This window comes from Topomyia yanbarensis, chromosome 3, assembly GCF_030247195.1.
Source record: "Topomyia yanbarensis strain Yona2022 chromosome 3, ASM3024719v1, whole genome shotgun sequence".
Classification (NCBI taxonomy): Eukaryota; Metazoa; Arthropoda; class Insecta; order Diptera; family Culicidae; genus Topomyia; species Topomyia yanbarensis.
Genome location: NC_080672.1, coordinates 24,224,363 through 24,246,784, shown reverse-complemented (window position 1 = coordinate 24,246,784; position 22,422 = coordinate 24,224,363). Strand labels below are relative to the sequence as shown.

The 22,422-nt window shown below is 40.8% G+C and overlaps 2 protein-coding genes across 2 annotated transcripts in view; one reads left to right on the top strand and one right to left on the bottom strand.

The window, feature by feature from the left end:
• LOC131691349 (solute carrier family 25 member 16-like) overlaps positions 1-22,422 on the top strand; it is a 42,575-nt gene that overhangs the window by 7,127 nt on the left and 13,026 nt on the right. Inside the window, exons 3-5 of the mRNA XM_058977669.1 lie at positions 20,553-20,750; positions 20,821-20,977; positions 21,503-21,644. Of these exons, the coding sequence (XP_058833652.1) occupies positions 20,553-20,750; positions 20,821-20,977; positions 21,503-21,644 (497 nt within the window). The remainder of the gene's footprint in view (positions 1-20,552; positions 20,751-20,820; positions 20,978-21,502; positions 21,645-22,422) is intronic.
• Positions 9,446-11,146, bottom strand: LOC131691351 (angiopoietin-related protein 6-like). Its single transcript, XM_058977670.1, has 6 exons — positions 10,943-11,146; positions 10,748-10,792; positions 10,616-10,689; positions 10,509-10,547; positions 9,710-10,235; positions 9,446-9,651 (listed from the first exon to the last, which is right to left on the bottom strand). Exons 1-6 carry the CDS (start codon positions 11,107-11,109, stop codon positions 9,525-9,527), a joined length of 978 nt encoding a protein of 325 aa, XP_058833653.1. The 5' UTR covers positions 11,110-11,146; the 3' UTR covers positions 9,446-9,524.

Here is a 22,422-nt window from a genome sequence, read left to right as displayed (position 1 = left end):
TCTGAGTATTTGTAACAATTAGGTCGGGAAAATGATGCAGAACTGGCGTATATGATAGAATAGTGGCTAATACTTCCGGTGTTCAATTTGTGCATTAGGTTCTATTCATTCGGGTTTGGATAAATTAGGGTACAATGAATTTACCGCCGCTGCATTTAGACGAGTTTGATTGCACGTTACATGTGTTTTTTGTTCTACTGTTGGTCTGTTTCTTTTGTACTTCTATTAGTTTGCTTTTTCATTACTGATCTATACCAAAATAGTATCGGTCAATTTATAAACTTCTAATCAAGCTCTTTGCATCTTTTTTCTTTATTCGGCATGTTATGATTCCTTTTATTAGTATATCTCAACTATACGCTATCTACGCTCATATAGGTACAAACGCTCGTGGCCTTCGTGATAACACAAACCTTGCCGAAAACCGACCATGCAATTGCCATTATCCACACATACTTACGTCCGCGATTTCACCAACATGAAAACACCCCGGTAGTTAAGTAAACGTAGCTCCTTTAAACTTCCAAACGCGGTCTCAAGCATCCACTCGCGCGATCACGAAACGGTCACGTCCGGAAGTCTTACCTCGGTCCTAGCAGTCTGGGCTAATGCCTTCAGTAGAACCAATCAAAAAAGTGACGCTCTTATTCACTAAACAACACGTTCCATGGTGACATGACCTAGAACTTAGTGATATGTGGATATGGAATCTCTTCTACCATCTGCACCATACACTAAAAATTAAGCATCTGTTACCGTTCGTAACAATATATTAAAATAATTAACAATATAAATGAAGCTGCTTTGAGATAAAACTAGATTAAAACTCATACTAAATGAAAACTGATGTTAAAAGTTATTGTAAACTTTCAAAGATCTCATATGGACTAATATAAATATAACGGCCAATTCAAATAACACGACACAGCTTAGGTATTAAGTAAGGGTACGCCCATACTACACAAAATAAACTGCTAGAAAAAGGTAACGCTTGAGACAGTTTAGTGGATGATCGAGAAGAACAATAAGAGAGGGAGGCAGATCACTACCGGTGTAGCGAAGATATCTTCTGTTTCCACGAGGACTTGAGACAAACCAATCGATCTAGTACGAGTGAATATCGCCGACATTGAGGCGTTTAAGAAAAATAATAGTAATTTTAAAATAATTATTGCGTTTTCACAAGAGCGAATAACGTGAACATCGGATCAGGACCCATGATCCTTAGATCCAAATTAGCTGGAAGTTGCACCGTTTAGGAAAAAGGTTTGTGCCGGAGAGCGGCAAACCACACACTCGAACACGTAACTATCTGGATCAGCACAACCCGATACGCTCCCATAGACCCAACGGAATCAACGTCCTAACCGGACAGTACGAGCGCAGCATTAACCTGGCGTCCAAGATCTCCAGCAAACGATCCAGTAATCCTCAACCCGATCACCGGGAGCACGCCACGAGGCTCGAATACCTATCGTCTCGTGCCAGCTGCCGTCACCACAGAAAGTCGTACGAGCAGAAGCCATTCGAGTCCACACAGACATTCTAACACACACACACAGGATTTGTAACTATAGGTAATAAATTTAGGATGTTGTAATTGACAGCGTTTTGCCTACATTTTTCACAGCCCTGAGTCCCTGATTAGCTATCCCCATTGAGCTAAGCCGACCTTGAGATAAAGTGTTTCCAGCTCGAGCTAGAGCAGAAAAGAGGTCGTTGTTTGACCCACCCTCACGTGACCCGCCGTGACTTGACCAGTAGGTCGAGGGCTTAGAGAAAACCCACGCGGTCCTTCCGACTGCCACCCTAACACATCAGATTCACGGTCCTCGCACGCTCATTCAAGAATACACGCTACATCATTATAAAATCGACATTATGCACACGAAGCCACATACACGTGACAAACACATTATCATACAAATGCTTCAGCCCTTCGCGACCATCCACGGCACCTACACCCGCGATCTCGTAAACATGATAACATCCCGGTGATAAAGTAAATGTCTCAGCGCCTATAAATTTTTAAACGTGGTCTCAAGCGTGAACCTAAAAACTCCCGCGCGATCACGATATCAGCAGACAATTTGATCAATTAAAAAAAAGGAAGCTCTCATATCTACTGGACAACACGTTCCATGGCGACATGACCAGGGACTCTAGTGATATGGGGTAACTTACTCCCTGTCAGAATGTGATTTGTACACCAAAAAACTAAATATCAGAATGACGGTCCGCGTGACCATCCAAGAACGCACGCGAATATAGGAATGGTCGAACGGTTACAAAACCCAGTTTTGTACACGCGAAGTCGCGTGCATGCGAGCACACGTGACAAATACGTTAACATACGAATGCTTAGCCCTTCGCGATTAACATCGCACACCTACGCCCGCGATCACGCAAACTTGATAACAGCCCGGTAATAAGATGAACGTTAGAACTTACGAAGTTTCAAACGCGAAGCTATAAACGTCTGTCGCGATCACGTTCGGAAACCATTACCCTCTGTCCTAATAACTTAGGTCCATACATTTAGTGGGGCCAATAAAAAAATAAAGCTTATATCCACTGGACAACACGTTCCATGGCGACATGTCCGGCAACTCTAGTGATATGGAAGATCTCACTTTCTTCTAGAATCTGAGCCGTACACCAAAAATAAAATATTTGATTCACGGTCCGCGCGCGATCATCCAAGAACACACGCGAGTGTGCGAAAGGCACACGATTATAAAATAGAATTTGTACACGCGAAGTTACATACACGTTAGCACATGCGACATACAAACGCACACGCGATCGAACACGTTAACGTACAAATGCTCGAACCCTTCGCGATGATACATGCGATCGCGAGTCTCTACGACCGCACATACCCGAACCGTACAATGAATATCACATTCAGAATCACGGCCCGCTACAATTGGCCTAAAGCAGTGTTTTATTGGGCGCCATTTCCTGTCTCGTCTGCAATTGTAGTGTGTGGTTCTGACGGGGAACCCTTCCAAGAACCTAGCTCTACAGCTCCAGTAGGACAACTGTCGAAAAAAAGGTATTGACGATAGACTTTTCGTTTTCAACGAAGTTATTGGCAAAAGCATGCTCTACAGTTTTCCAGAAGACATCATTTTAGCAAGAAAGTTGGCATACCTCACTAAATTAATCAATAAAATCACAACAGATGTGTTTTTGGGTTACATTCATAATAAAAATATTTGAGTTATTTTATGAAAAAAGGAATTAAAATATTCCCCTTTCTACCAATTTTGCCGTAGTTTGAAACTAACTATTAGAACTCTGATTTTGTACATTTTAGTCGAACAACAGGATTTTTAATTCCAAGTCGTACACTGCTTTTATTAGTTGTTGAATTAAGAGGACTTCTACAGACATCAGTTCAAATATTGACATCCTACCATTGCTCATGGTATGGCTCGAACGAAAACCCAGCTCGCAGCTTCCTACTTTTTCTCACATCAGTAAATATTTCGAAAACAAAATACTGAATTAAAATTGCAGCTGACATCCATTGCTCATCAGAACTGGTACAAATTGCAATTGATCGGTGTCAGAAATTCTGTAGGTCACCGCATTGAATTCAAAGCAATTTGTCTGATAAATTAAATTTCTTTATTTCTACGAATTATTGGAATTTATTCAGACTATTTAACATCTATCTATCTATCTATCTATCTATATGAAAGTCAAAGTTTGTATGTATATGATTTATAGACTCCCAAACGGCTTAACCGATTTTTTTTTTCGAGAGTTGTCCTACTGGAGCTGTAGAGCTAGGTTCTCGGAAGGGCTCCCCGTCAGAATCACATACTACAATTTGCAGACGAGACAGGCAATGTCGCCCAAAAATACACTGCATTAGGCCAATTGTAGCGGGCCGTGATTCTGAATGTGATATTCATTGTACGGTTCAGGTATGTGCGGGCGTAGGGACTCGCGATCGCGTGAATCATCGCGAAGGGCTCGAACATTTGTACGTTAACGTGCTCGATCGCGTGTGCGTTTGTATGTCGCGTGCGCGTTTGTATGTCGCGTGTGCTAACGTGTATGAACTTCGCGTGTATAAATTCTATTTTATAACCGTGTGCCTTTCGCATATTCGCGTGTGTTCTAGAATGATCGCGCGCGGACCGTGAATCTGATACTTACTTTTTGATTTTTGATGTTCGGTTCAGATTCCAGAAGAAAGTGGGTTCTTACATATCATTAGAATTCCCATTCATGTCGCCGTAGAACGCGTGGTCTAGTGGATATGAGCTTTATTTTTTTTTTTGTTTGGTCCAACTGAATGTATGGACCTAAATTGCTAGAATGAATGCTAAAGATTTCCGGACGTGACCGATTCATGATCGCGCGCGTTTGCGGGTTCGCGTTTGAGACCGCGTTTGTAACGTCGTAAGTACTAAAACGTTCACACAACTGCCGGAGTGTTATCAAGTTCACGCGATCTCGGGCATAGGTGTGCGTAGATGATCGCGAAGGGCTTAAGCGTTCGTATGTTGACGTGTTTGTCGCGTGTGCTCGCGTATATGTGACTTCGCGTGTATAAATTCGATTTTGAAACCCTGCGGCGCTTCATATATTCACGGACCGTCATTCTGATCTTTAGTTTTCGGTGTACGGATCACATTCTGACAGAGAGAGAGAGTTACCCCATATCACTAGAGTTTCCGGTCATGTCGCCATGGAACGTTTTGTCTAGTGGATATGGGAGTTATTTTTCAATTTTATTATTTTTTTATTAATTAACAAGGACCTAGATTGTTTGTACCGAGGATAGAGACTTCCGGACGATCCCGATTCATGATGGCGCGAGCGCGGGAGTTTGTAGGTTGACGCTTGAGATCGTGTTGGTAAGTTTATGAGTGCTGAGATTTTCACCTTATCACCGGGGTGTAATCATGTTTGCGAGTTCGTAGGTTGCTTGGAAAATCGCGAGGGGCTCTAACGTTTGTGCGCTGACGTGATTTTGTAACGTGTGTTCTTGAATGGTCTCGCGAACCGTGAGTCTGATATTAAATTTTCAGTGCGCGGTTAGAATTCTGGCAGAGAGTGGGATCCCTTATATCGATAGGGTTCCCGGTCATGTCGCCATGAGACGTGTTGTCTAATAGGTATGGGCGTATTTTCTTAATTGGTCCAGCTGAAGGCATGGACCTAGGCTTCTAGGATCAAGGATAGACTTTCGGACGTGACCGAGTCGTAATCGCGTGCACGATGGCATTTTTGTAGGTTCCCGCTGAGACCGCGTTTGAGAATGTGTGAGTGTTAAGACGTTCACTATTACCATCTTTGTTGACCCAGCTGAAGGCGGGTGTAGAATGGCAGTATAGGACTCGAAAAGAAGAAATAAAAGACAATATATGAGAGACGTAATAGATTAGATAGGTACAAGATACAGCTGAAGTTATGATCATCACATGAGACATACATTAGTACTTCAAACACTACTAATACTTGAATAGCCAATCACCACACATAGCACATCCTTTCTCAATTATCTATTTGTTACTGGTTGATTGTTGGTTATGAGCTGGTAAATAGAGGAAAGGTATAGAACAGATAAAAGGCTCATATCAGCCCTCCCGGCCTCCTCGACACACCACTATCGAGGCGTATTGTAATCAACATCTTGAAGCGGGCTTCTTATATAAATCAAATCCTCAGTAGTCATAATGTTTGGTGGATTATTAACATGAGAACTAATTAACCTCTAGGAGTAGAACTTGGTGCAAATAAAAACTAAAAAGAGCGAAGGTCCTTATATTTAGATAACTCTATTGAATCTATTGTGGCTTGATGATGTTTACAATACCGTCAATCCCATCAACCTGCGAGAGGGACTCCCAAACGGCTTAACCGATTTCCGTAAAAATTTATACACAGTAGGTATTTGTTATGGAGCGTGTTTATGTTCTATTGGTTGGGGATTATCTGTCCGCCAGATAGCGCTTCGGAACAAATGGTGTTTTCCCTCTATTTCGTTGAAAGTCGCAGCAACGCGCGAAGGGGTATTAGCTAGTATACTATAAGTTGTAGCCGTTTCAATCGATTTTTCGTATTAAAATATATAGTACATCGCAATGAACACAAAGTTTGGGGCCAACTGAGCGAGATTTCTGTAATTTTCCGTAATTTTGAGGCTGTCTTAAAGAATATAAAATTGTGTTCTTCTAAAAATTGTAGCTGGTATTAATTGTAATCCATTTGTGTATAAAAGCATGTTTCACTTCGCATTGAATTCAAAGGTTTTTGCTAAATAATTGAAATTTATGTACTTTTACGAAGTTTTTATTTTTTCAGGAAATATCGCTTCTTTCAGAAATAACAGCTGGAATAAAAATGATAGGAGCGTAATGTAGATCCCAAACTATAAAAAATTGTTCAAATAATACAGGTAATGCCGCCCTCTAATCGAACTACGGATAATCGAGTCATTTTCTACGGATAATCGAATATGGCCTATATATGCCATTCAATACAGCGTCGCGGGGCTTCGGGCGACCCAAAAACCAGCTCGACGTTGGGAGGCCCAAATGGTGGATGCAGTTGACGTTGGCGATATTGGACCGAGGAGAACACCCATTTCGGTGGAGTGGAGGGTCCTCGTGTAGGCCTAGATAGATGATTGTCGAGTCCAGCGTCTTACAAAAATGAGATTAATGCCACCTTGCGAGCTGAATCGTTGAAAAGGATTTCCCGGATTGATGAGGGGAATTCTAAGCAGTTTGTCAAGATGTGCTCTACAGTGGTCCTGGTGTCATATGTCGAGCAGAATGGCGGGTCGGCAGTGGAGACTGTGTCTGCGTAGGTTACTTTTCTGTTCTCGCGTAATCTGGAGGGAGCTCTCGGCTCCGACCTTTTGCAGCGGTTTATCCATTTATCGGGGCTCTTATCTTTTGAAGATGTCGCGACAGCCTCCTCTATTGAAAAATGAAGTCTGCGAGGGCCTTTGTCATGAAAGTCTTGATTACATCGGCCGGTACCAACTTGGTTGAAAACTTGCCACTGATCCCGCAGTGGCCAGGTATTCATATGGTGGTCAGCGACTCGCAGGTGGTCTCGTGGGCCTGAATGTGTGGGTGCCGGGATTCTTCGGATTCCAATGCCGAGATGACCGATAGTGAATCAGAGAGGATAATTTTCGGGATATCCTGTGGTTTTCGGTTAATGGCTAAAGCCGAAAAGACAGAGCAGGTTGAGGACAAGCGGAAGGCAAGGCCAGCTTCGATACCACTGACGCCTACCCCTATCCCGTCGTTTAGTTTGGTTCCATCTCGTCGCTGTTGTGCTATCTTATGACAAACGCCATTTTGGGGTAAACTGAGTTAGATATGCCACATTACTTGTTTGAAAAGTCTCTACAAAGTGGCGTTTTCAGAATTTTGAAATTCTACTTGGTTACTTAGATATAGCGAGAAACATGAGGAGAAATTGTGAGTTTTTTGCTTAAAATCACTGTATCTAGAGATTTGCTCCATTTATATTGAAGTTTTAGACGTTTTTATGTGTGAAAATGTCTAAGGAACACAATGGTGAGTTATGAGAAAAACACAGTTTTAGTTTTAAAATGGAAATAAAGCATATTTGGCAACACTGCAATCAAAAATAATATTTTTTTCTAGATTCCCTGGCTCATTTCCTTCAAAATGCATTTCACCGATTGTTTATAGACCATATGAACGCAAAGATATGAAATAAGTAAAAAAAATTATGGTTTTTTTCTATGGAAAATTTTCCATGCACGATTATGACACGTCATACAAATTTTGTCATCAATACACGCCTATGACACGTGTGAGTGCGACTTTTGTGTACATTCATAGTAAAAACTCGCAACATAGTCAACCGATCTTCCTAATATTTGAGAGATTAATGCAGAATAGATAGAAGCATCAATTGTCTTCTTTGGATTGTTTATACTATTTATAAGTTTCAAGATATTCAATATCAAACTTTAAAAATCGTTTTTCTCGAAATGTGCTAAATGGCGCTTGTCATAAGATAGCACAACAGCGACGATCTGTGAAGATCAAGTTGGGGTTGGAGTATTTCTCATGTATCAGTTTGCGGTAGTTGGCCCGGGCAATTTCTGCAAGAGTGCCAAATCTTAGAATGTTTTTTAGACTGGCGTCCATGTTGGGACCCCGCGCACTCGGTGTGCGGTTACAAACTCTGTGACAGCGGGCTAACAAAGGTATGTCCGAACTGACGAATTACTGAAAGATATCGTTTGCTGTTTGCAGTATTACGCATTCGTCTCCAGATGTTTTCTCCAGGTATCCCAAAGTCCGTTTGAGAATAGTGGTCGCGGTTGCCTATATGAAGTCTCCAAGTAGGCGGCCTCGACAGGGGTGCTAGGTAGTAGATTTGATATGTCCAGTGATGATGTGGATTGGCCGCGGATGAAGGTTATGCTTCCGTTGTTGAGCGTTACGGCATTGCTCTCTTCGACGATTTCAACTATCTTGTTCCCCCGTTTGCCACTCTTCTTCGAGCCCCATGATATGTGGTGGGCTTTGACGTCTCCCATTACGAGGAAGGAGTTTCCTAGTCTGATGAGATGATCTAACTTATTCCCGACGTTGCGAACCGTACTGGGAATGTACGGAGAGAACTGTGCATTTACTGGGTATGGTCAAGTCCGTGCGACTGCGGTGAGGTCGGTATTGAGCTGGACCGGAGTCGACGGTATGTCTGCTCTGATCCCGAGACCGATGGGCGATGGTCTGAAATATATTCGGTCCACTGCTCGATTTCCATGTGTACTCTCAGGTTTTTTTACGCGTTTTTTTTTTGCGTGGTATTTTTACGCGGTTTTTTACGCGGATTTTGAAATTTACGCGGTATCCATTAATGAGGTTCCCATTAACGCGGATTCTTAAATTTACACGGTCATCATTTACGCGGATTTTGAAATTTACGCGGTTTTCATTTACGGTTTCGGCCTGTATCCCCCGCGTAAAAAAAACCTGAGTGTACTTGTTATTGAAACATGGTGAGGGATTGATGCTATCTCTGATGTGCGTTTCCTGTCCTCTGAGATCGTTCAGTTGCCATTGTATTGTGAGAGTACATCTGTTGTCCTTCTGTACGAGGGAGTGGACTATGTGTGGTGTGCTTGGTTGTCATCTCCAGTCCCAGTTTCTTTTGCTTATGCCATGATTGTTTTGTGGTCCAAAATGGTTATTTGATAAGGGTAATGTATTGGATTTTTCTAAAATTTTAAAGTAAGACATACCCTGAAAATGACATGACTTTAATGAGTATCATAATGAGGTCTGCGATAAGAAATCGCACAGGATATTTTGCGGATAGTATGCAATTATAACACAAATATAAAATTGTAATAACAATATTTAAGATATAATAATAAGAATCGATTGGTGATTGAATAATGAACTTATTAACAATCACCAACGATACAATCTTGTAAAATTATGCTAGAAAGATATCCGGAAAAGTATGGAAAATGTGCAATGATAAATTCTCAATACATATCAAACTTTGACTTTTTCACGAATCATCATGGAAGCTTCTTTGAGCCCTTGAAGGTCATTCCTGAATCCAAACCAATTCATAGTCTTATTGCTCTTGTCATACCGCTGATACAGTCCATTTAAATTCCTGAAAGCAAAAACAAAATTTTGTATCAAACCGCAAACAAAATCAATCTACTACTCACGCGTTCATACAATTCTTGAACCACCAACCACTCTCGTAAAAATCTGCACACGATCCTTCCCCGTGCTGATCATTATCCTGATCAAACGTCGAGAACCTGGCGCCGTTGCTAGGATCCAACGAATTTTCGGCATTCCCATGAACAAACTGCCCGAACCTAAGCTTGTACTTTGCTCCCTCGCCGTCCACCTGAAAACCGTCGTACAAAGCCAGTTTGCCAGTCCCGTCGAAATCCTTTAACTGCACCAGCAACTCGTAATCACCGGACCGTGTTATCTTATGAATCTTGTCCAGACCCATCCAATGCTCGCCATCCGGATCCCCGAAACCTTCCCGGTACTCCACCCAGGAACGTGTGAAATTCAGCGATCCATCGAAACGCTTATGAATTACGATCCATCCACCGCCGAGGAAATCTTGCTCACAGTAGGCCAGGAACGGTTGCGTGTTGATCCCCGGTGGTCGAATCATGAAGACGTTGCTGAACTCAGACGGAACGGTACGGCATGAGGTGAAGTAGGCGCCGGCTGTGTAGGTGTGGAATGAGAGAATAATTGAATAAGCATGTTTGACTGAAACGATACGTCCGATTTTGTTAAGGAAATGGAGCGTAATTGTAACTTGAGTGTATTATCAGGATGCAACTTGCTTGTTTTTTTTACTTCAAAATAATCCATGCCAATGACATTGGAACAGTAATACTAACAAAACTATAAATTAAATTTGACATTCTTATAATCGAAATTTCTATGTGAAATGTCATTGTAGTTCATTTATTGAGAATATTTTTGTATACTTACAATTTTGAGCAATGACGTTCTTCATTTCGGTAAATTTATCTAGAAAAAAATACATACGGTTCATTACAACAGATGGTAGACAACTTCAAATTAAGTACTAAACAAACCATTAAGTTTCAACCATTTAATATCAGTAGCTTTTTGCATAGCGGTGAACTGTTGTCCTAGTTTTTGCTCTAACCTGCAATTTTTGGAACGCTGATTATTAAATATAACAACTAGGTATGTAATGCGAATACCTTCGTTCGAATGAATCCATGCGTTCATCTAATCGATTTAGCATCCTTTTGAGAAGAGACGAACATTTTTGTTTAATATTGAATAAGAGATATTTGCTGAAATTCTAGGTTAAGTCGTTAGCTATCAAGAAACGTGTTATATTAGCAGACGAGCAAATTTTGGACTTGGACCAACAAAATATTTTATTCACACACATTGTTTCCAGTTGACCCATCCTCGCCGTGAACTTTTCATCCGGTGAATAGAAGACATTTGCAGAGCTTCCGGTATACAGTGAACTAAGAGTCCCGAGCGTTATGATAAAACACTTGATTCCTCGAGGAGATCCCATCATTGCAACGTTCAATTTGCGACTAGTCATAACGGCGTAGTGGCGATATGTTGTTTGTGTACATACATAAAAGTTGCTTTGCTTTGAAAAAAAATTATGCGCTGCGTGGATAAATTGTTATCGCTGTGATACACTGTGATTTGCACATAGCCTTTGGATTCGATATTCAAACATGTCGGTAGTTCATAGAATAGTATATGTTTGTGTTCGTGTACGAATTGTGTGATTTCATTGTTCTATATATTCATCTGGGCAACATGCATCAATGTGTTAGCAGGTTACCTTAAAATTAAAATAGGGTTGTTTTAGTGTTTCCGATTCTCCTCGTCAGTAACTAACTCCAACTTGATGCTAGTTAGATAAGTCCAAAAAGTCACACGTCTTGCGTGAACGCTGAACCACTGACGTATACCGAGTGATGTCTCAATAGTAAGCACAGAGGTTCTGTTTGCCGACGAGGAATGTCAACCGAAACTGTCTTTTGGAATAAGATGGTGTTGGTTGGGACTTATCTACCTAGCACTAAGTTGGTGTTGGTTACTGATGAGAAGAATGGGAAACACTAAAGAAAACCATACTTTATGTTAGGTCTTGTGCTCAAAAATTTTGTCTCACCAAAAATTTTTCTCATCTGGAAAAATTGCGTAGTACCAAGCGTTTGGTTCTCATACCGAATGACAGTTTCGGTTCACATGCCCTTTGCAAGTAGTAAGATTTTTTTGCGTGACTACGACTTACCTTCTCATGCAGGGGACCCTTTTCGAAATATAGGATATAACATGAGTGTAAGATTTTTAACGTTAGTAACTTGTATTTGTACTGAAGGCAATTACACCATGATTATATTAAGGGGTTACACAATTGTAGAATATGAAAAAATAGGCATATTTCAGGATTTTTTCTAGACGCAATAAAGAGGTGAATCGAGATCTTTTCAAATGAGATTTATAGTTGTGAAGAATAAAATTTTTTTTTAAACCGATCTTGGATGTTCCGCATTACGCTTCCGATGCTGATTCCGGCGATACCATAGTAATTCTCATAATACTGACCAAACGACAATGGAATCAATGAATGAAACTGATCCCAAAGTTTTGTAATATTTTTGAAAGCTTATATAAAATTCTTTCTAAAATGATATTGATACTTTGTTTCAAATACTGGATTATACGTAAAAATCCAGAACATTCGTAGAATTGTCTAATTCATGAATCTAATTCTAGAGTTCTGCAGTTTTTTCGAAAACTTATTCACGTTGCATTGGCATACTTTTCTAGTTCCAAGTGAAAAATTGACCGTATTGGTCACATAATGACCATCTGGAAAATCTGGAACATTCCAAACTGATCAAAAAGCTGATCTTAGAACCCTGTGGTTTTTAGTGTTTCTTAAATTCTCATTTGAACGAGGTCGTACTTATGACCTACACATGTTTTTTTGCTACATTATGGCCTTCCGGATGCTTTGGAACATCAGTGGAACTGGCCATTTCATGAACCTTGTCCTAGAGTTCTAAGATTTTTTCTAATATCATTCACATAAGTTCGGGAATTTCAATCGCATAAATTCGTACTTGTGACTGGGATATGGACTCTATTCGTATCGTTCTGGATGATCCGAAACTATGTCTGGGAATCTATAGTTTCCTCGAAAGGTTTTTTAGAATTATCATGGCAAAGAAATTGTATTGTTTTGTGATCGGAACAAAGACCCTATTTGTGAACTGGCCAATTCTACACCGGATCATCCGAAAGGTCAATGGGTCAACTTTTGTTACGGCATTTAATTAGCAAGGCGTGGAAGGATCATATGTGCAAGCTTAGAGTTTACTGGCGACTTAACCTTTTGTCTGCTACCGTAGGAGTCAAGATCTTTTGGCATTAGAAATGCGAATCACCTACGAGTCTACGGCATGTCCGGACAAGCGTTAGTTCATGCTATCGGAACCGACAAAATGTTAAGTCATGGTAAACTTCCACACTAAGCATTCGCGACGTTCAAACTCAATGAATGAGCTAGTTTTGTTTTTTGTTCCCTCACCACGACTCCTACGGTAGCAGACAAAAGATTAAGTCGCCGGTAAACTCTAAGCTTGCACATATGACCCTTCCACGCTTTGCTAAACTTTCTCCCTTCAACTCCTTGCTTTCTCTTGAGTAGTATGGCCTTTAATATTGAAAAATATACTGCCGTAACAACAGTTGACAAATTGTCTCAACAGGTCGTTAACAAAAAAATGGTAACAAAAAAAATGGTAAAAATAGGTCAATGAGTCCCAGTTAAAAAGACGAATTTATGCGAATAATATACCTTTATGTTTTCGAAAGTATCTCAAAGCTGTAGGACAATGAATTGACCAGCTGCGCGGATGTTCCAGATCTTCCGGAAAGTAATTATGGTGGTGGAATTGACCAATTATACGGATGCTCCGGATCTTCCGGATGATTTTCATGTAGAATCCAGGGTCAATAGTTGAGTCACAGTGTTAATAGACTGTGTTTTTGGACGAGATTTTATATAAACTTTCAAGCTTATTACAAATGTTTGGGATCAGTTTCATTGATTGACCGCATTGTCACCTGTTCAACATTATGAGATATACAATTATTCCGCCTGAATCGGCATCGGCATCGAATTCCGCAACGTCCAAAATCGGTCGAATCATGTTCAAATTTAGTATATATATATTCTAATTTTTTAATTGTTTGTATTTCTTATGAGTATTTTGTTAATAAACCTGTGATTTATGATGACTTTTCTGCATACATCTATATATGCCAAACATGATCCCTTTCGGCACCGATTCCCACCTGGTCAAAATGGTAATATTTGACAAAAACTGAAAATTTAAACTCTAACACACAATTTGGGTACAGGTTCATATAGCTTTGACTGAAATTGTGTCTTAAAACTGAGTTCGAAATCGGGGTTAATATGACCCGCTAACACCTTATTCGTCACAAAAAGTTAACAGCTAAAGAAGGTTAATCATCTTTCGTAAAAAAAACAAAATTCTGCAGCACAGACAGAACCGTCATTATGGACCACCTAAGAGATTAAATTTAATATTTGGAAGTTTTATAAATGCCGCATGGATTATTTGTGCCTCATTCGTCAATCGGTTGTTGAACGAGCAGCATGTGGGTGTGCTTTCTGTGGGAAGAAAGCATCCTGGGTTTTTGTTACTCATATAAAGATTGTTATATCTTTTTTACAGATCACTGCCCTAATTTTCTTAAATTTGCGTACTATGCTATATTTCTCCTTGGCGAAGAATTATTTTGGGTAAAAAGCTATTTTTCTACACTAAGGAGAAAATTGTCTTAAACCACTTTGCGCATAAAGAACACGAAACCTATAACTAAATTACTTATTGGAGGCATTTCGAGTTCCTCTCATCATTGGCATTGGCCTGCTAAGCCAAACCAAGTTTCGGTTCATTAATTCTCATCAGCTTGAATCAGAACTTCTTTTTTTACGGAACATCACGTAGGACTAGAGGTTTACTCAGAAACACAAATCGTGTTTTCATTTTTTTTGGAGCTAGCGTCAATCCAGTGCTAGCTTAGTCCGTTAACTAAGTTAGTGTCGGATTTTGATGAGAGGAACTCGAAACGTCTACAATAACTTTTTTAAATTTCCGTGTTTTCATCGGCCTAAAAATAACTCGGAAGGTGCCCGCACTACAATTTTACTTTGCTGTTGATGCTTTGCTATTCGGTAGTCGGTGGTCCAGCGGTGTGTCCAACTTGGGTCAAACCTAACAAGAGCGAGGTGATCAACAATGTCTTGAGGTTTATAGGGTTACTGCTCCCTAATTCATCTTAGCTCCTCTATTCATCCCACCTATTTGAACACATTTGTTGAGTCTTCGGTTCAAATCGATGCCAAACGACACCTTCAGTTTCTCATCAAACATGTGCTATAACCTGGCGCGCATCCCAATATTTGTTCACATCATAGTCGTTTAATAATTACAAACCGACGGATCATATTTGTATTTGTATAGGACGTATTTTCAAGCCCGCTTTAGCGCTCGCTAGCGTATTGTTCCTCTGTTCTAACTACTGGTACCGGTATGCCATTCTATTATTCGAGCCATTTACCTACTTAATCATACATGTATAGCCTCGTTCATTTGTATTTGTGGTCCTGCGATCGTAATAAATACAGCATATTTGCGCGGCCGAATTATATTCAATCACAAAACCACCATTCGGCATTCCTGAGTTGCCGATCGATGATTCTACGTAACCTGCAGCGTCCAGAGTGTCATATTTCAATGGGGGGGGGGGGAGGTGGATTCCTGTCCTTTGATACGAAAGTGACCCCGTTGGTTTCGTACGACTCCAGGACAACATTTGAATAGTGGTACGAAGCTAGATTCGGCCAGAAGATCGTAGGGCCCTCGTTTTTCTGCAACAGAGAAAGCAGATGCTTCTGTTGACACTCCTTAAGGTGGATCACCCCGTCTACAGTCTCTGTAGTCACGGACGGTGCACTGCGTTTACCACATGAGCAGATCGCTGGCCAAATCATGTATTTTTTTCTGCTTCTTTACTTCCTCCGGAACATCAAACTAGTGCTGGGCGGTGAAGAATAGTAGCCCTGGAAGCTGCCAGAAGTCCGCCTTGACCTAAGCCTCATCATCCACGATGAGACAATGAGGCTTCGTCAGCATCGTCACGATTAAGAGCCTCCTTCACTTTGTATGTATGCAGTCCGTCCCGGTCCTTGGCTCGCTGAATGAAAGACTTAAACAGATTCAACTTTTTGGCCACATCCCTGACCGAAGCATTAGGATTTCGCTTAAACGCTTTCACTACATGCTTGTGATCCTGATCACTAATAGAACATCCACTTTGACCGAATTTCTCCTTCCGTTCGATGGTCAGAGTTTAGTAGTAACGTTTAATCACATGACTCACCGTTGACTGCACGATTCCGAGTTGTTTGCCGATGTCCTGATGAGAGAGTTGAAGATTTTCCTGGTGCTTGCGCAAAATCCATTCGCGCCGATGCTTTTCGGGTGACACCATTTTTCAATATTTCGAAGATCTGACAGAGATAAAAATACAGTGTACACTCTAAACTACTTCTATTTCAAATTAATAAATTTTCAAGAGAAAATATCCAATGGGTTATTTTCTATAGCGTTTTTTCTGTGATGCAATTTGATGTGGGACACCCTTTAGTTTAAATGAGGCAAATGATATTGCTGGCTACGAGCATTTTTCGAAGGTGTTCAGAGTATATGTGCCAGCTAATCTGGTTGAAGTCTGTGGGATCGTGTCCGATTCGAGTCACACGAGACTGGCTGTTTTAAAGGCCCCATCTCAAGTAACATTTCTAGTTTTATAGCATACTACAAGGGCATTCTAAGTTTTAAGAAGGACTTCAAGAGTACCATAAAACCTCAATTGTTACTAGGGATGCTTTATACTATGTTCACACTACAGAGTTAAAACATGTTATACTAATTAGCAACAAGAAAAACGTCATCAAGATAGCGTTAAAACGCGTTTTAACTCATAGTGTGAACGTAGTATTAGATAGTGAAGATACTGTAGTGCAAACGTTTGCATTCAGCATCAGTCGCAGCTGACGGGAAGAAAACATTCGTCAACTCAGACTCTTATCGGGTGACCTTTGCCGGTTCTGCCCTATCTAACTACTCCCTCTTTGGCTCGTCTATTTGTTCGCTTCTTTGTGCCGCGGGTCATGAACTGTACTAGTCGCAAACAATTGGGACTCACAGCCTCCCATTGTAGCAAAAAGGCCCGCTGTGGGAATGCGGTGGGAATCATATGAATGATTGCTGTGGAAGAAATGTTGAAAAGTGTCTCTGCTGTGGCGGAAACCCACATGATCTCCTGACATGCTCCGCGTACAAACAGCGCGAGGAGAATCTTAAGTGTTCCCTTCAGGAACTGTTAAAGCTATCTTTTGCAAAATGTTAAAGATAACTAAACCACCTGTTTCTACGCTGTGATGAACCCCAGGAGGGAACATCTTCTGCTCTGTCTAGAAGCAATAGAAAAAAGGAACATTTCCAGTGCTAAATTTCGTTGTAAATCTAGTGACGGCGCCGGGGGTTGAGTGGTAAGCGCCATTCGTTCCAGTTGGTCTGGGTTCAATCCCCACCGAGGACGTTGAGATTTTTCTGAGGTGAAAAAATCTGTGGTCTCGTCTTCCTTCGGAAGGGAAGTAAAACCGTTGGTCCCCGGTCCATGAGTTGATGGATCGATATCTACTCCAAATAGTGGAGTTACCTCTCTGGCGTCGGTAATAGTAGAATAGTAGAATCCAACTTCTATACATACTTACAAATATCCTCCTCCCGTGATACTTGTGGAGTGCGCAGTAGTATATACGGCCTCTAGCAAAAGCAAGTATCGGATTAACATTCCTTCCCTTTCCTTCCGCGAACTACGTTCGAGCCTGGCTGGCCCCGGTATTGATCAAAAAACACTTTAGGATTACGCTATATTTCACCCTAAGAAGGAACATTTGGTAAAACCAAAATTTCTCACTAGGGTGAAAATTTATTGGTAAAAACCAGTCTTTGTACAGGAGGGCACAAATCCTTATTTCATACTTAGTTGCGTTTCGGCTTCGCCTCATCAGAAACCGACACTAACTTATTGTCGGAATAGATTAGCGCCGGCTTGACGCAAATCTCTTAAAACTAAAACACACTTTGTGTTTCAATCGAACGACTGATCAAATGTGATGTCCCGTTCGAGCAGAAGTTCTGTTTATGCCGATGAGACACAGTGAAGCCGAAACTTGTCTTGGCTTAGCAGGCCTATGCGAAAGCACTACGCTATATTTCACCTTAAGGAGGAAAATTTGGTAAAAACCAAAATTTCTCACTAGGGTGAAAATTTGTTGGTAAAGCCGGCGCTAATCTATTCCGACAATAAGTTAGTGTCGGTTTCTGATGAGGCGAAGCCGAAACGCAACTAAGTATGATATAAGGATTTGTGCCCTCCTGTACAAAGACTGGTTTTGCCAACAAATTTTCACCCTAGTGAGAAATTTTGGTTTTTACCAAATTTTCCTCTTTAAGGTGAAATATAGCGTAGTGTTTTCGCATAGGCCTGCTAAGGCCAAGACAAGTTTCGGCTTCACTGTGTCTCATCGGCATAAACAGAACTTCTGCTCGAACGGGACATCACGTTTGATCAGTCGTTCGATTGAAACACAAAGTGTGTTTTAGTTTTAAGAGATTTGCGTCAAGCCGGCGCTAATCTATTCCGACAATTAGTGTCGGTTTCTGATGAGGCGAAGCCGAAACGCAACTAAGGATTACCAGGAGTTGCACATCGAAAGATGTATCGCTACTCCCAAGCATAATTATCTAATAATTCCCTGTGCAACTTCAGCTAGCCCAGATCGATAACGGAGTAGCAGCCAGGGGTGGTCGCACAAGCTCAAGGTCAGAATCCGACACTAACTTAGTGACAGGATTAAGCTAGGGCCGGATTGGCGCTAGCTGCAAAAAACGGAGACACAACTTGTGTTCCTAGTCAAGCGTTATGTCCTGCAAGAAAATGAGCTCATTTTAAGCTGATGAGAACTAATGAAATCGAAACATTTGGTTTGGCTTAGCAAGCTAATGCAAGATGAATTATGCTATATTTCCCCTTAGTGGAGAACAATTTTGGTAAAAACTGTTTTTTCTATATTCCTCCAAATTGCTTAAAAATCAAATGTTTTGATTTCATTAGTTCTCAACAGCTTAAGATGAGCTCCTTTTCTTGCGGGACATCATCCTTTACTAGGTGTTTGCCCAGGAACACAAATTGTGTCTCCGTTTTTTTGCAACTATCGTCAATCCGGCCCTAGCTTAGTCCTGTCCCTTAGTTAGTGTCGGAGTCTGATGAGACGAAGTCGAAACGCAAATTACAAATTTACGAATTTTAGTTTTCTTAGTTTCATGTAGAAGATATACATACGTAAATGGTAAAAATTAACTTATTGGTTTAATTGTTTTGAACAAGTTATGAGTTGCAATTTCTCCGCAAATTAAGTACTACAGTATTTCTTTGATTCTAATTTCTTAGAATATTTTTGGAAAAGGGGAAAAGACGGATCTCAAAGTTTCTTTTTGGCCCGCACTTCAACAATAATATGGTTGTTTCGGAACAACATTACGAGTAGACGCCAAATATCGATGCCTGAAACAATTTTTAAAAGCAAGATGACAACTTCCGGTTAAGTAGAATTGTCTAAAACCCAATAAAAATGGATATTTTTGGAACGGGATTGTTGAGTAGGCGCCAAAAATCGATGTCTGAGGCGATTTGGAATACCAAGATAGGGACTTCCGGTCTAACGGAATTCTTTATAACCCAATCAGTATGCATATTTACAGAGCGGGCCTTGTGAGCGTATGATAGAGATCAATGTCTGAGGCCATCTTCAAATTCAAAATGGCTACCGGCTTAGCGATATTCTGGATAACTCAGACAACGTGGAATATTTTGGAACTTGATAGACAAATATGTAGTTGCCAGAGGTCTGACGTGATTTGAACACCCAAGATGGTTTTGATTATTTAGTATAAATATCCAGTGTAAAAAAACGATAATTTATTTTTGTATGTTTTGCATTTATAAGATACGAAAAATGTGCTTATGAATGCATTTACTTGAATTTGAGCTGGTTCGTCTGATAGAGCTCATCGAACGGATTTGCGTGCGAGGTTTGAAATCGAAACAAAAAGCTGACAAGCTCAGGGGTAGACAAAATGGGGGAAAATAATAAAATAATAAAGTCCACTAAACTAGAAGTCACCATCTTGGATTAAAACATGACTTCCGGAGTAGATATCCGGTACCCAAGTAGACAGGAGGAGGCATTAAAAAACGTGCTAATTGCGAAAACCGTGTTAAAAGCCCTGTAAAAACCGTGCAAAAAACCGTGTAGAAAATCCTTATTTTCAAAACGTTTGGCCTTTCAAAAACCAGGTTTTTTGCCTCCTAAAGCAAGCAACGCTATTAACTGTAGAATTGTACCAGAACCACATTCCGTATATGTTGGAATTGAATAAGGTGATTACAATTTCAGTGTATTTTGCATACGTACTATACGCGTATGTTTGTTTGTTCTCACATTTAAAGCGAAAAAAATGTTAGCTGTTTTGTTTGTTCTATTTTTGGTCCGTTTGCTTTTAACACATTTCGTTACCTGTGATGTCAGTAGCTGGAAGCAGACTGATATACTTACTTATCTTGGTGGAACTATTTTTATGTTACAATTTTAGGGTTTGCAGATATAAAGCAGTAGTAGAATAGGCTTAGATGATGTAAACGTGTTGGACTTTTAATATTTGTGGAATGGAATAAATTCGTACAACTTTCAGTTCTGCAAACTACTCCAGAGTACGCCAAAATATGATTAAACATACCATTCATTTAAACTTAGTTATAGCAGAAACAAAATAAGGACTCATTTTTCTCTTCCAGTACCTAGGAAAAATCTTGGGTCCCAGTTTTTTAAGCATAAAACACTCGGACAAATTCTTCGCCGGAGCTGGAGCCGGTGTGACGGCCGTTACACTCACCTACCCGCTGGATACGATCCGCGCCCGACTAGCATTCCAGGTGACCGGAGAGCACCGGTACAATGGCATCCTGCACACGGCCAGTACCATTTTTAAGACTGTGAGTTACAGCGATTGGATCCAATGGTGTTAGATGTGAATGATCTAAAAAAATTCTAATTTGCTTACAGGAAGGCGGCATCCGGGCGCTGTACCGAGGCTTCGTACCCACCCTGATGGGTATGGTGCCGTATGCTGGATTTTCGTTCTATTGCTTCGAAATGCTCAAGTTCATGTGTATGAAGTATGCTCCCCAGCTGACGTGTGATGAGTGTGCAAGAAACACAGGTAAGTGGTCGGAAAAAGTGGTTCTAATTTGAATAAAATTTGGACGGGTTACGATCGCGTACGGTTGATGACATGTCGACAGCCGATGACCGAGTCAGAGGCGTTGCCGAGACATGATTTTAACGCATATTTGAGCTATGACACATGCGTGTGCTGTGACACCGCGTAATCATTTCGTATGTGAATGCAGACGCTATTCCGGTTTCACTTCGAGCGTTGGCTGTGGTTGTATAGTGCTAAATCAATATTGAGGAATGTTGGCTTCACCTCCAACAGAGCTAGTTTAACGCTTTCCTAAATCGAATGGTTACACCGTTGAGAATCACAAAACGATGTAACAGCGTCATTTGTTCAGCTTCGGTAGCGTTAACAATTTACCCGAGGTCACTCTTGATGGGGTTTCGTTTCTACAGCAAAAACAAACGCTCGAATCAACTGAAGTCGGAATTGGATAGTTGTCAAACTGTTGTGCTTCTTGGTTGGGAGATTCAATTTACAACTTTTGTTTTTTTCTCTTCATCACAGGGGGCCTTGTGTTGTCAGTGCCGGCTAAATTACTATGCGGTGGATTTGCAGGCGCAGTGGCGCAATCCTTTTCCTACCCCCTGGACGTGACACGGAGGCGAATGCAGCTCGCTATGATGAACCCCGAGACGGCCAAGTTTGGGTAAGCATTGTAACTAAAGGATAACGACGACGTACGGAAGGCATATCTCCATGGAGTTTCAAGTGCTATTTTTAGCTGCGTATCTGTACGTTGTTGCTTGCACAGGTCAGGTTTGTCTGACCCCGGAACTGACAGCAGATTATTTTGTCAGTTAAGGAGCTAAAGTTAGAGATGATTTCGAAATGATTTGTTTGCCGGTGGCAACGCCAAAATTAACGAAGATCTTTAGGCAGTAGCTACACGGTCTAACGCGCTTTTGGTGTTGTTTCTTCAGCCCGTCCTTCAATAGAAATTTAAATATTTATGAATATGCATAATAAGTAGACGCATCATTACCCAGAACGGGCAAGCGGTGATTGGTGATAATATTGTGCCATCGTGGTTCTGGTGTTGCATATCGCAGCAAAGCTTGACGCTTGATCGCGTTTATCATGTGAATGAGCTTCATATGTGGAAATACAACCACTCAATATGATTCATATGCATGCCTTGTTCCCTCAGTGGTTATTAAGATATTCTCGCTAGATTACTTTGGACAAGTGCGACATCCTGGAACTTGGAGTTATATATTCAGACCATAGAAGTGTTTATAACTCAACAATATGATAAAGGCCATTTTTGGGCATTCAGAAAAAAATTGCGAGAAAAATATCTTTTAAAATAAAAACTGCCCAAATCTGCACTTGGTTTGGCATTCATCAAGTCGCATTAGTACCAATGCCATTACAAGCTCTTCAGATAGCTGATTCGCTTGATGTGCATGCATTCATTTAGCCTG

Coding starts and splice junctions, on each gene's coding strand:
- LOC131691351 (XM_058977670.1), bottom strand. CDS start 11,109: ATGACTAGTCGCAAATTGAACGTTGCAATGATGGGATCTCCTCGAGGA. Junction 10,793..10,942: donor ATGGGTCAACTGGAAACAAT/GTGTGTGAATAA, acceptor TCTTCTCAAAAG/GATGCTAAATCGATTAGATG. Junction 10,548..10,615: donor TAAATGGTTGAAACTTAATG/GTTTGTTTAGTA, acceptor ATTTTTTTCTAG/ATAAATTTACCGAAATGAAG.